This window comes from Achroia grisella, unplaced genomic scaffold, assembly GCF_030625045.1.
Source record: "Achroia grisella isolate CSIRO2021 unplaced genomic scaffold, CSIRO_AGI_Agris_v1 utg640, whole genome shotgun sequence".
Lineage (NCBI taxonomy): Eukaryota > Metazoa > Arthropoda > Insecta > Lepidoptera > Pyralidae > Achroia > Achroia grisella.
This window is the reverse complement of record NW_026712977.1, coordinates 372,861-385,258: the sequence shown is the minus strand read 5'-3', so window position 1 is coordinate 385,258 and position 12,398 is coordinate 372,861. Positions and strand designations below refer to the sequence as shown.

Here is a 12,398-nt window from a genome sequence, read left to right as displayed (position 1 = left end):
ACCAAGATTTTAATAAAAATTTTAACTTTACCTACTACGTACAAAGTAAGTAGGTTTCGAAACTACTTTAAATTTTGCACTTTGTGGTATGTTGACAGTGAAACACTTTCATTTGAATTCCATCTGGCCTTATAATTATGCGCATTCGACTAACCCTGTATCATCATTCGTCATGATTAACCGGTACAATAATACCTAATCAAGCCAATGAAGTCATAATATTCATGCACATATAAGTCAACATTTAAAATAAAGCAAAAGTTATGATTAATGAATAAAATATAATAAATAAAATAATACCAATGTAAAAAAAAAGTATAATATATTTTTAAAACCAATTACCAAATTTTCAAAAACAAATAAACAATTTTAAACAGTATTTTCGAATAATTGAAAAGTTAAAAATGTTATACATATACTTATAACTAAAGGTCGCAGTCAGAGACGTTAAATGGTTACTTAAGCAACTCCTTAGTGTAGTTGTCAAAACTATCCTACTCAGAGACAGCTAATGGTTAATTAGTGACAGATAATGACAAATTTAATGATAAACCAACGGTTATTTACGCACATTTTCAGGTTATTTTGCATTGAACCTCGTCATTTACTTTTTTATAAGTTAATTGTAAAATTCTAAAACTATATTTTAATATATAGCTACAGACTTGCGACTCTGATAAGTGAAAAATATATTGAATCTATCATTCGTTTTAAAGAAACCTATAAGGTGTAATTCATGTGGTTGACAAATTTGACAACAAAAATTCATGCACAGTATTCACGACTAGAAATATAAATGCTCATTATATTTTATTATAATAAAGATGGCTATTTTTCTTTCTTTTTATATTCAAAAACATATTTAGTAGTGCATTTGATAATTTTTCAAAATAATTATTAAACTTCCAGAACATTTAAACTTGAATGTCGTATCTGTTTTCGAATAATTTATACTACTTTATCGAACTGCAGCTCATAGGGAAGTCCTGTTCTGCATTAAAGTTGTCATTTGCCAATTAATGATTAAATTTGTCTGTGTCAGATTTAATGATACTACATATTCAATAGCGATAATTTAAGTAACGTCTCTGAGTGCGACCGTGAGACACTTAGATCTAATTAGCAATTTTTTTTTTAATTACTTAGGGATAAACAGGCTGACGACCGCAGCTGAGGGCCTCAAACAAACTGACCACCGGCCGGTGAGTCAGGGACGTCGCCTGTTACATTAACAGTACCACGGGCAGATCGTACGTAGCGCATGGTACGGCTCATGTGTTCTCATCCCCAATGACTTAATCAGTGTCTCCGTATCCCACCAATGCCATTAATCACCCTTCATCCGAAACACAGCTCACAAAGTAAACCATTTGGCGGATGAAAACGATAAAAATGGCATTGGAAATTGATCATAGTCGTCTATTACGATTCATTGATCTTATATCGAAACAATATATTAAAATGACAATTTCATGATTAACATTGCTCTCCTATCTGAATTAATATTCATTGGATAGAAATAAATCTATTACATACCTGAACATCATCGCTTACTGTGAAATAATGGTTTAACGACAAAAATGGTTATGCTTTAAATGTACGAAAATTTCTATGTTATGGTTTCGAATAAAATATACTAAAGATTTATAGAGAACCACAGTCGATTTGTTGCCAGTGTCTTACATCTGAGCAGTCAGTCCGATAGTAGTTTTACAATTAATATAAAAAATATTTCAGTTTTACATACACATATACTATATATTACATTAACAAAAGTTTCAGAAATTAAGTTATATTGTTACTGAAGTCTTGTAAAACTTTGGTAATGAACATTGTTAATAGAAATAAACAGTTTTTGTAGAACATTATTACACAATTTTTGTTATCGAAACAGAACCATTTGTAAAAATACTACATAATAAATATTTTAAAATGTTTTCATATAGTGACGGTTAAAAAAATACCAGTTGTTTTAAAATCCAATGCTAAAACTTACGAGTCAATTATATAAGTTTAAAAATGTTATTACCAATATTTTAAATAAGTTTAATATAAATTATTTAATCACAATAACTGTATACGGAAATTTCATTTGCCTTGAATAATAATTTCGATGTAAATCTAAAATGTATACTAAATTTAATTTATCTGACTAAAATGTAAATAGTATCATAAATTATAATAACTAGGTAATTTATATAAAAAAAAGTCACTAAAATAAAAAAAAATTTCTGTTCCGTATTCTATGCGCTTACCCTCAGCATACACGTAACTTTGTACGTATATGGGCCCTTCCCTACATCTGTGAAAGAAAGAAAAAAAATATAAGAATAACAATTTATTTATAACCATATACAATATTTATTTACAAACTTTTATTTCTAATCTTCCAAGTTCATTTAATCCATTGAAAATCTCAATAATATAATAATAGCAATATCATCACATGTGATATCCCAGTTGGGATATTGCAGTAGTCTAGTACCCATAATACAAGTTCTGCTAAGCGTAGGATTAAAAGACGCTGTGTGAATTGTCCTGACATATTATTATTAACAGTTGATGTTTTGGTCACATGTTGACTCATCCTATATACATCAGCGTAATTCAGAGTAAACAAAATATTATTAATTATTAGTAAATATAATATTATTATAAATAATGATTTCTAAATAATAATTACCCGCTTCATTTTCTTTTTCTTCTTTTTTTCGTCTTGTTCGGTCTCCTCTGGGGCTGGCTGGAAGAACCAGGGCCCCAGGATGTTAGTCCACAACAGCCAACCCGCCCGCAGCGGGAGAGCCAGGAGTAGGCACCAGAAATAATTTGTTACTATTGCCAAAATGTGTGTCAGAGACAACAAGATGACAATATCCTTGATATGTCTGAAAAAAAAATACATTTATAAATATTTGATTGGTATTTTTTTTATTTGCAAACTGATTGGAATAAGGGAAACAAGGAATTTTTGCTATTTCTGATTAGCTGATGACAAACGCACAGACAAATTTTAACAAGCATTATTTTAGTTTTCATATATATACAGTGAATAATTTCCTTTTTATTATACATACATATGTATGAAAGAAGATGACGGTCTAACGGTGTAGCAGACCGCCTTACTTCCGATAGTCTCGGGTTCGATTCCTCGCTTGGCACCGACCAAGTAAATTAAAACCGAGGCTGTCAATATATATTTGTATTCATGAGAAGGATTGTTTGTATGTTTTCATGTGTAATATGTATGTATTTACGAAAACAAATATTTCTATGTATTTGTATCAGTTATCTAGTACCCATACCACAAGCTTTAGCTAGCTTAACTTGGGACTAGATGGCGCTGTATGAATTGTCCTAAGATTATAATTATTATATTATTTATTATTATTACAAACAAGAACAATTTGTAGAAGATTTTTGCCAAAGTTTCTACAACTGCAACTGTTTTCAAAATTCGGACGAAAAAGAAGAGTGTTATAAGTTTAACGTGACTGTGCATCATAGCTTCTAACAGAATGGACCAATTATGATGCGTATTTTTATTTGATTGAAGCGGTTGTTAGCTACAGCTTATTGGACTTTTTGATTCATGTATATTTTTTCAAAATTTCATTATAATTTACAACTATTAACTTAGGAAGCCTATAATTACATTATTATACATTACAAAATTAACTATTATATAGTAATAATTAAACTAATAATTAGTATAATATAAAGTAGCAGTTTTCGTCTGTCTCTTTCTCCCTTTCTAAACCACACATTACATTTTGACATGGTTTTGATTTTTTTTTAAATATAACTATATGTATAATAATGAATTTAGTGCACTGCTTTAATCAGATAGTCGCGTGTTCGATACCTATGTAGCTCAAAGTTCGTAATGATGATAATTGTTTGTATAAGTTTTTTATGTATATTATAAATGTATTTACTAAAGAATGTAAAAGTAAAGTGTTTCTATCTATGGTCTAGTACCAATAACCGATATTGGCAGTAATGGTTAAGTAAAGGTTAAGTTAAGTATTTAAAAAAAACGATTGATCTTCATCATGATTAAAAAAAAGTCGTAATAATCACTAATCATAAACATTAATTGATTAACTTATTAAGGCTTGATTAACATTTAATTCAAGATATTTTACGATTGACTATAACCATCACCTACAATTTTTTTTTAAATACCTATCACAACCACAGATCGGAGCTAACCAACCGCATCTAGTAATAATTTGAATTTGCTAAAGGTACGTGTGAGTGTATGTGATGGTGATGGTGATGATGATATCGATGATAATTCAGATGATGATGATGATAATAATTTTGATGAAGCTATGATAATTATGTATTCACAGTAAAGAGTATTATTATTATTTTTCTTGCATTATCCTGATCCTTATTAATATTATAAATGCGAAAGTAACTCTGTCCGTCTGTCCGTCAGTCTCGCTTTTACGTTAAAACTAGTGAACCGATTTAAATAAAATTTGATACATAGAGAGTCTAGACCCTAAGGAAGGACATAGACTTAAACATATTTAAAAAATTCGTCATTTTTTTCAGTTCAAACGATTTTTTTTATTTGTTTTCATTATTTACGCGGACGAAGTCGTGGGTACAACTAGTAAATATATATTTTATATATATCCCATTGATGGGGTGAAAGACTTGTTGCAAGTAAAAAAATCACCAAACAATGATAACAATAGAAGAAATGATGATGACGAAAAGTTTAAAACGGTAGATAAAAAATAATCTAAATAAATTATTCTAAATTACAGTCAATGATGATGATGATGTCAGTGATGAATCTGTGGATGATGATGATGTCGATGATTTAGATTGTAATGGAATAACATCACCATTACAAGCATTCATCACGTCATCGACAATAATATCATAATTTTCGTCGACTTCAACATCATTATCGATTGCATCATCGTTATTAACATCATCATCACCATCGTCGTTATCACCATCATTATCCTCATCCACATCTACACTGCTAATATTAATTATAATGGTAAAAAAACTGACGGTCTGATGATAAATAGACACCAATGTTTATATATGTTGTTATCGTATCATTACGAACTTAAGATCAACACATGAAGCTCTCCATACCCGCTGAGTTGTCATTCTGGAGAGCTCAAATATCATGTTTCAATACCCTATAATTTCGCTGCCATATCTCACTCATCAATCAAATTACAACTTGATTGAAGAGCTTGAAGACAAAAATACACACAACCCTGGTATCAAAACAGACGACTTTCGTATAAATCTCGATGAACTTCACCTAAATTTGGACATAATTAAATATAATACTTAATCAAATTAACGATTAATGATTATGATTTTTATTTTATATATATAAATTTCAATATTAATTATGAATAAGCAATCCTTAATCAAATTTATGATTTGTTTTTAAATCATTACTATTAATCGTTAATCAAATTAATTTTCAGCCAATACTGCCACGCTCCGCGTCACATGTCGCTGTGTAAATCACTCCTACAAGTGGGTAAATCGTAAAAAATAAGAGAAGAATTAATAAATAGAGAAATAATACTCACTCTCCAATTCCTCCTTCCATGTTCAAATCCAGACCTGGATCGATTAGTTGATTGTCAGCAGTATAGTGTGGGCGACTAATATACTTCATCATTCGATAACATGCAATGTAGCCGCACATCACTAGTACGTTTATGAACTGAAAAAAAAGTGACTGTCAGACGGATAGCACAATTTAAGCGGGAATAAAGACAAAAAAAATTACAGTAGGGGAAACGCCATAATCTATTCATATAAATAAAATTGGAGTGTCTGTTTGTAATATTGAAATAACCATTTTTTACTTCTTACATATGAATAAAATTACGGAACATACACCAAAATAAAATTTTGTACAATTTTTGTCTATCTGTTTGTTCCGGCTAATCTCTGAAATGGGTGGACCGATTTTGACGGAACTTTTATTGGTAGGTAGGTGTTGTAATAAGGAGTAACTAAGGCTACTGTTACTTTAGAAAAATTTTCTAATTAACTTTTTTGTTAAATTACACGCGGACGAAGTCGCGAGTACAGCTAGCTAAGAATATATACCCTCATAGACCCATAACTAATAATGCCAACGTTTCTATATTAAATAGTACTGTTATAACTAGCCGTTACGAGCAGAAGTGTTAACTTAGTTTTTTATAAAAAAAATAAGTATCTATACATATAAATAAAATTGGAGTGTCTGTTTGTAATGTTGAAATAACCGTTTTTTACCACGTGCATATGAATATAAATACGGTACATACACCATGAACATTTTTTATCATTTTGTCTCTGTCTGTATATTCCGGCTAATCTCAGAGATGGCAGAACCAAATTTGACGGAATGTTTTTAGCAGGTAGTAATAGGAGTAAATTAGGCAACTTTTATTTTAGAAAAATTCTTTTATTTTAGAAACATAAAGTTAAATTGCACGCGGACGAAGACGCCTAAAATAAAAATAGCCTCACAGGTACAGCTAGCCTAAAATAAAAGTAGCCTAAGTCACTTCACTAAGCCACCAAAATAACATTTTTTACCAATTTTGTCTGTCTATCTGCTTGTTCCGGCTAATCTCTGAAAAGTCTGGACCGATTTTGACGGCACTTTTTTTAACAAATAGCTGATGTAATAAGGAGTAACTTAGGCTACTTTTATTTTAGAAAATAAAGTTAAATTCCACGCGGACGAAGTCGCGGGTACAGCTAATAGCAAATAAGCTGACGGTCAACCTGCTGTTAAGCGGCAACCGTCGCCTATATACATGAACAGTGTATAGGGGACGCTGTCATAAGGTCCCTCATGCGTTGGCATTCCCACTGAAATGTCATGACTCTTATCCTGTAATTTTATTCCTAATCCGCACCCTACAAACTAAAACAGCTTTAAATCATGCTTGTCTTCTGAAATAAATGAGACTGATGTACCCACGCAGACGAGTTTTAGTCGTACTACTAAAATAATCACCCTTTGACTCAAAATGATTCCAAATCTTGATTCACTGAAAAAAATATTCAAATCTGATAATAAACTAGAAGATTTTATACTTACAATTATTGATGAACTTAAGTTGTCCGAATAGAAGGTTGGCGTGAGAATGCAGTACACCCCTGTAGCAGCCATTGCCATATTGCGGTAGAAATTAATCGTCGATACATTTTCCACGAGTATTCGTTTTGCGCCTTTTGTCGGTGGCTTCCCTTTGACGGGCTAAAAATAAATAATAAAAATTATACAAGAGGAATATTGAAATTACTACAGGGTAGTTGCTTTGTTACACGACTTGTTCTTTCGCGATCAGGACCGCAAATGATTTAAAGTAACAAAGAGCGCACGCGCAAACCACACTTATCTAAGTTTTGTGGTCTCTCCTTCGCTCGCGATTGTTTGATTTTCTTATAAAATTTTATTTTGACATATTTAAGATTCATAAATACCAATAAATCTGTAATAATCTGTAGTAAATCTTTACTCAGTAATTGGATGTCCAATTTTTGACAGTTACCATTATTATTATAAAAACGCGTTTATTACAAAATCGTACTTGATTGCAGAAACTAAAAGGGCCAGTAGGCCAAAAGCATTAGATGAGTTCGAAAAAACACTTTCCCCGCTTGATAACAGATTGATGCGAAAAAACGAGAGTACGTGTAAAGGCAGCATATGTGTTCAAAGATATGCAGAATGGAAATTGATGTGACAAATGAAATATTGGGTATATTACTAGATGATGACGATCGTTTTTTCTGACTTATATGGAAAACTTGAATATTAATATTAACCTTAATTTCAATCGTAATATATATTTCAGTTTCTATCTTAATTTCAATTTTAATAATAAAATTATGTTCACATTAAGTTTGAAATTAGGATTGAAATAAAGTATTAATTCATTTCATAGCATAGGGATAAACGAGCTTGCGGCTCACCTGACGGTAAGTGATTACCGCCGCCCATGAACACCACCAGCAACACCAGTCGAATTGCAAGTGCGATGCCGGACTTTTAAGAAAGAATATGCTCTTTTCTTGTAGGTATCAACAACGTATCGGTTCCGATACCCCATTTTTGGAAGGTAATTCCGCAATGTTGTATGTTGTAGCAAAAGTTTCTAAAAATTAAGATTGACATTAAAATTTTATTTACGGCTGACATTAAGTTGGAAATTAAAATTTGAATTACGATTCAAATTAAAGTCTAAATATAGTATAAAATTTTACTAAAATTATAACTTAAATTTTTTAAATTAAGATTACAAGTATGAATTTAATTAAGAATGAAAAAACGAATAAAATAAAAATTGAAATTAAAATATAAATTACGATTAAAATAAGGATTGCAATGATGAAATTAAAATTAATAAAATATATTATAATAAATGTAATATTAATGCTCCACTACTGAAGAAAAAGCGTAATGACATTAAGATGTAGCTCTGGACACTAAGTAGGTAATACTTATTAAATAATATATGAGACAAAACTCAAAGAAAATCCAAGCGAATAAATTAAAAGAACGGCGAAATATTAATATATGATATATTATACAGAATGTCCAAAAAGTGACGTCATGGTAGAATCTCGTATAGACCAAAAATATCGAGAAAATCTAAAAATATATTTACTTTTATAATATATTGTAATACACAATCACTGATTAAACTGTAGTTCAGGGCAAAACAAGTAACAAGAAATCAAGTCCACTAAATGAAGTAAACTGTGTTTTGTACAAAAGCAACGCGAACGAATAAGTACAGAGAGACGCGTGCGACGAAGTCGAGTTCACTTTGTAAAATGATGTCTCCTCTCCACAGTCTCCATCACGTTAGCGTCACTAACTATCTCGCTCGCACATCCTGAAACGAGTCCCCCCCTCTCTATCCCGTTAGCGTCACTATCTGTCTCGCTCGCACTTCCAAAACGACTCTCCCCGTCTCTATCACGTTAGCGTCACTATCTATCTTGCTCTCACTTCCTAAAGCAACTCTCTTCGTCTCTATCACGTCAGCGTCCCTATCTGTTTCGCTCACAGTTCCCAATATGCCATATTAGGGCATGTAATTTAAAATTAAGTACTGAGAGAAACAACGGGATTAAAATAATTTTTAAGTATTAAAAATATGTTCAATACGTATTAAAAATTAAGTTTATATTGAAAAAAAAAAATGTCCACAATTTAAGAAATATTATTAATAACAAATTTTAGCCTATTATGGAACCCTAGTTGGAAAAAAAGCGACATTTTTTTTTCCAAGTTGGAACAATTGACTTTAAATTATAGGCCAGTCTTAAAGAAGGAAATATTCGGAATTAATTAATCAAAAATATTATAGAAATACCTAACAGTAATAAATAAGACAAAACACAGGCTATAGATTTTCTCATGATGTTTATCATTTCAAAATATTTAACATTGATTTTCAGTTACCATGTTCCAGCTTGCCGACAGCTTTTGGGACACTCTGTATATAGTAGAGAGACATAATAATAGTATATGTACATGTATGTTATCTCAAGTATGGTGGCGAGTGGCAGTAACAACTAACTATAACATTCTGTCAAATACAACACTTGATTTGTTCACATTTCCTCCAAATCCAATGTCATACACAGATTTTAGATTTTATTTAAGGTATGTCTTTTGAATCAAGTCGGAATAGTTAACTAGGGGACCATAATACTCTGAAGTATTCAGTATTAGAATTTATATAGAAATGTCTATATTTACAGAAATTGAAATACATGCCTAATAAATTTCAATTTTTATGATATATACTGTATCTAATTGGTAAAAATTGCATTGAGGTATGGTCACACCCAGATTATGATGCATAGAGAGCGCGGGGATTGAGGGGTGGGGAGAGGAGGACGTTTGCAAGTAGCTTCCCCCAACCCCGCTCTAATAAATTGGAAGGAGGGAGTGCAGCTACTGCAACCTGCATCAATTTCAGGGCGAGGGCCACGCCCAGGCGTTGACCTGCGCGTGCCTGGGCGTGTTGTCACAAAGGATTTTCAGTAAAGTGACACACCCAGTTTAAGCCCCGAGGGTCTGGCCTTATGTAAGGGCAAGTAAGGAATAAATGCCTTAATGCAGTTTTTTTAAAAGTTAATGCTTAATATATTGAAACACAAATTTTTGGGGTGGAGTGAAAGAGTGTAGCTGCAGCCATTTTAAGTGTAGGGAGGAGGGGGGACTATTTGCCCTGCTCTGACCCCTCTAGCCACACCCATATTCCGAGCTGTGCTATATGGGGATTGTAACAAAGGATATATTACTATGCTGAAAACCAATGTTAATACTAAATGTCAGATTCTTAGTATGCATACTCAATTTAGGCCCCGCAGGAAGCCCAAAAATTAGGGGGCAAAATTGCTTCTGATCATGTGGGACAAGTCATATTAAGCTAATCTTCTGCTAAGCCAGAAAAGAAAGGCAATTAAGAATTGTATGTCAAGATGCAATCTTTTTAAAAGTTAATGTTTAATATATTAAAACAAATTTTTAGGATGGGGTGAGAGTTGCAGTAGCAGCCACTATTTTCAGTAGCAGGGGGGAGGGGGGGAATAAATGCGCATCTCTGTCCCCTATGACCGCGCCCATGTTGCACTATATAGGGATTGTAACAAAGGATATATCGCTATATTGAAAATCAGTATATCTAAATGACTGGTTTTCAGTACAATAACACCCAATTTAAGAGGAGGATTGTGAGGAGCCCAGGTATTAGCGGGACAAGTTTGCTTCTGGTCTGGTGGTGAAGTTACATTATCTTTTGACTTAGATAAGGCGAGTAAGGATTTAAGCCAAAATACAGTAATGATAATGAGTAATGATTTTTAGGGCAGGGTAAGGTAGTGTTGCTGTTCGCTGCCAGTATGTTCAGGAGGAGGGAAGGGGGAGTATCTGGCCTGCTTTTACCATTCATGCCATGCCCATGCTTTGAGCTGCGCTATATAAGAATTGAGGACAAAGGATATATCACTATGCTGAAAACCAATGCTTATACTAGATCACAGTGTTTTAATATAGTGACATACAATTTAAGACCCACAGAGAGCCCAATTTATTTCTGGACCAGTGGGGTGCATGAAATTATATTCTAGCTTGTTCCTAAGATAGAAGATAATTCGATATACCCCACTGGTGGCAACTAAGAATTTTATGCTAAAATGGAGTCTTTCAAAAAGTTAATGCTTAATATATTGAAACATACATATTCAGGTGCAGGGGGAATACTGCCCTCTCCGACCACTCTCTGCCACACCTATGCTTTGAGCTACACTATATTGGGATTGTAACAAAGGATATATCATGCCAATACTCGATCATAAGTTTTCACAATAAACCCGCCCCATGAACATCGAACACAACTTTCACAAAGAATCAAAATGTAATATTTATTTAAACAACTTTTGCAGTCAATGTTAAATTAACTATGAAATATTAAAAAGAAAATTCAGATTTCACATTTCTAAGTAAATGTCTTTCAGATTTACAAATATTCCAACTGAAATTTGACTTGATATACCTTTTACAATTAATCTTATATAACACAAAGAAAGTATAAAGTGAAGACGAAGGATCCCTTTCTAAAAGGCCGCAGTTACACCAGTGTACCACTGTGCTCCTTTTGTAACAAGCTACTTTTATTATTTAATAAGTTTTAAAAAACTTAAGTTTTTTTTTAAATATAGTGTTAAAAATATTCCAAACGAAGTTCAATCATCAGAAAGAATTAGTATGTTTTAGTTTTTATAACATAATTTCAAAACACTAAACATATGTATAAATTCTCATTCAATGTTGAACATTCTGTAAGCAACAATGGACTTCGTTATATGGAAGAACAAATAATCAAAGTAACTTGGATACAAAAACCTGAAAATTGTTAGTTAGTATATTACATATTATAATATATGAGATTAAAAGAATTATTTGAATAACTGTTGAAAGGTTGTTCCAATAGTTCCTTTAACCAAATAAAGGACTTACCGGTGGCATTGCTGGCAAGGAACTGCGCCGATGTTAGCTCTGGCCGGGCGTCCAGACAGGATTAATCGATAGAGCTAAAGTCTGGGCTAGATGATACCTAGAATACCTTTAGTTATGATATAAACGACATGCTCAGATAGGTACACGAGTGACAGCGCAGCATTACACAGGACCTAACACGCGTGCGTCACTTGCAAATATTTTTTGTATGAATCTGTGACACAATTTTTTTTTTTTACGTTTGCAATTTATTATACGTATTAATTCATTTTCAAGCATATATCCATATTTAAAAGCGAATTCAATACGAATAAAACAATTATTCCCTAAAACTGTGCAAAATCTTTACTTTTATAACCAT

General features: G+C 32.1%; 1 protein-coding gene across 2 annotated transcripts; it reads right to left on the bottom strand.

Annotated features, from left to right (window-relative positions):
- Positions 1-305: 305 nt before the first annotated feature.
- Positions 306-12,398, bottom strand: LOC131849213 (transmembrane protein 208). Of its 2 annotated transcripts, none has more exons than XM_059199229.1 (5): positions 12,038-12,398; positions 7,097-7,255; positions 5,580-5,716; positions 2,684-2,885; positions 306-2,302 (listed from the first exon to the last, which is right to left on the bottom strand). In XM_059199229.1, exons 1-5 carry the CDS (start codon positions 12,044-12,046, stop codon positions 2,297-2,299), a joined length of 513 nt encoding a protein of 170 aa, XP_059055212.1. In that variant the 5' UTR covers positions 12,047-12,398; the 3' UTR covers positions 306-2,296. The 2 variants fall into 2 exon arrangements, with proteins under 2 accessions (XP_059055212.1, XP_059055213.1); XM_059199230.1 differs by lacking the exon at positions 12,038-12,398 and adding an exon at positions 7,975-8,136.

Coding starts and splice junctions, on each gene's coding strand:
- LOC131849213 (XM_059199229.1), bottom strand. Junction 5,717..7,096: donor ACTTAAGTTCATCAATAATT/GTAAGTATAAAA, acceptor CTTTTTTTTCAG/TTCATAAACGTACTAGTGAT. Junction 2,886..5,579: donor ATGGAAGGAGGAATTGGAGA/GTGAGTATTATT, acceptor TTTTTTTTTCAG/ACATATCAAGGATATTGTCA.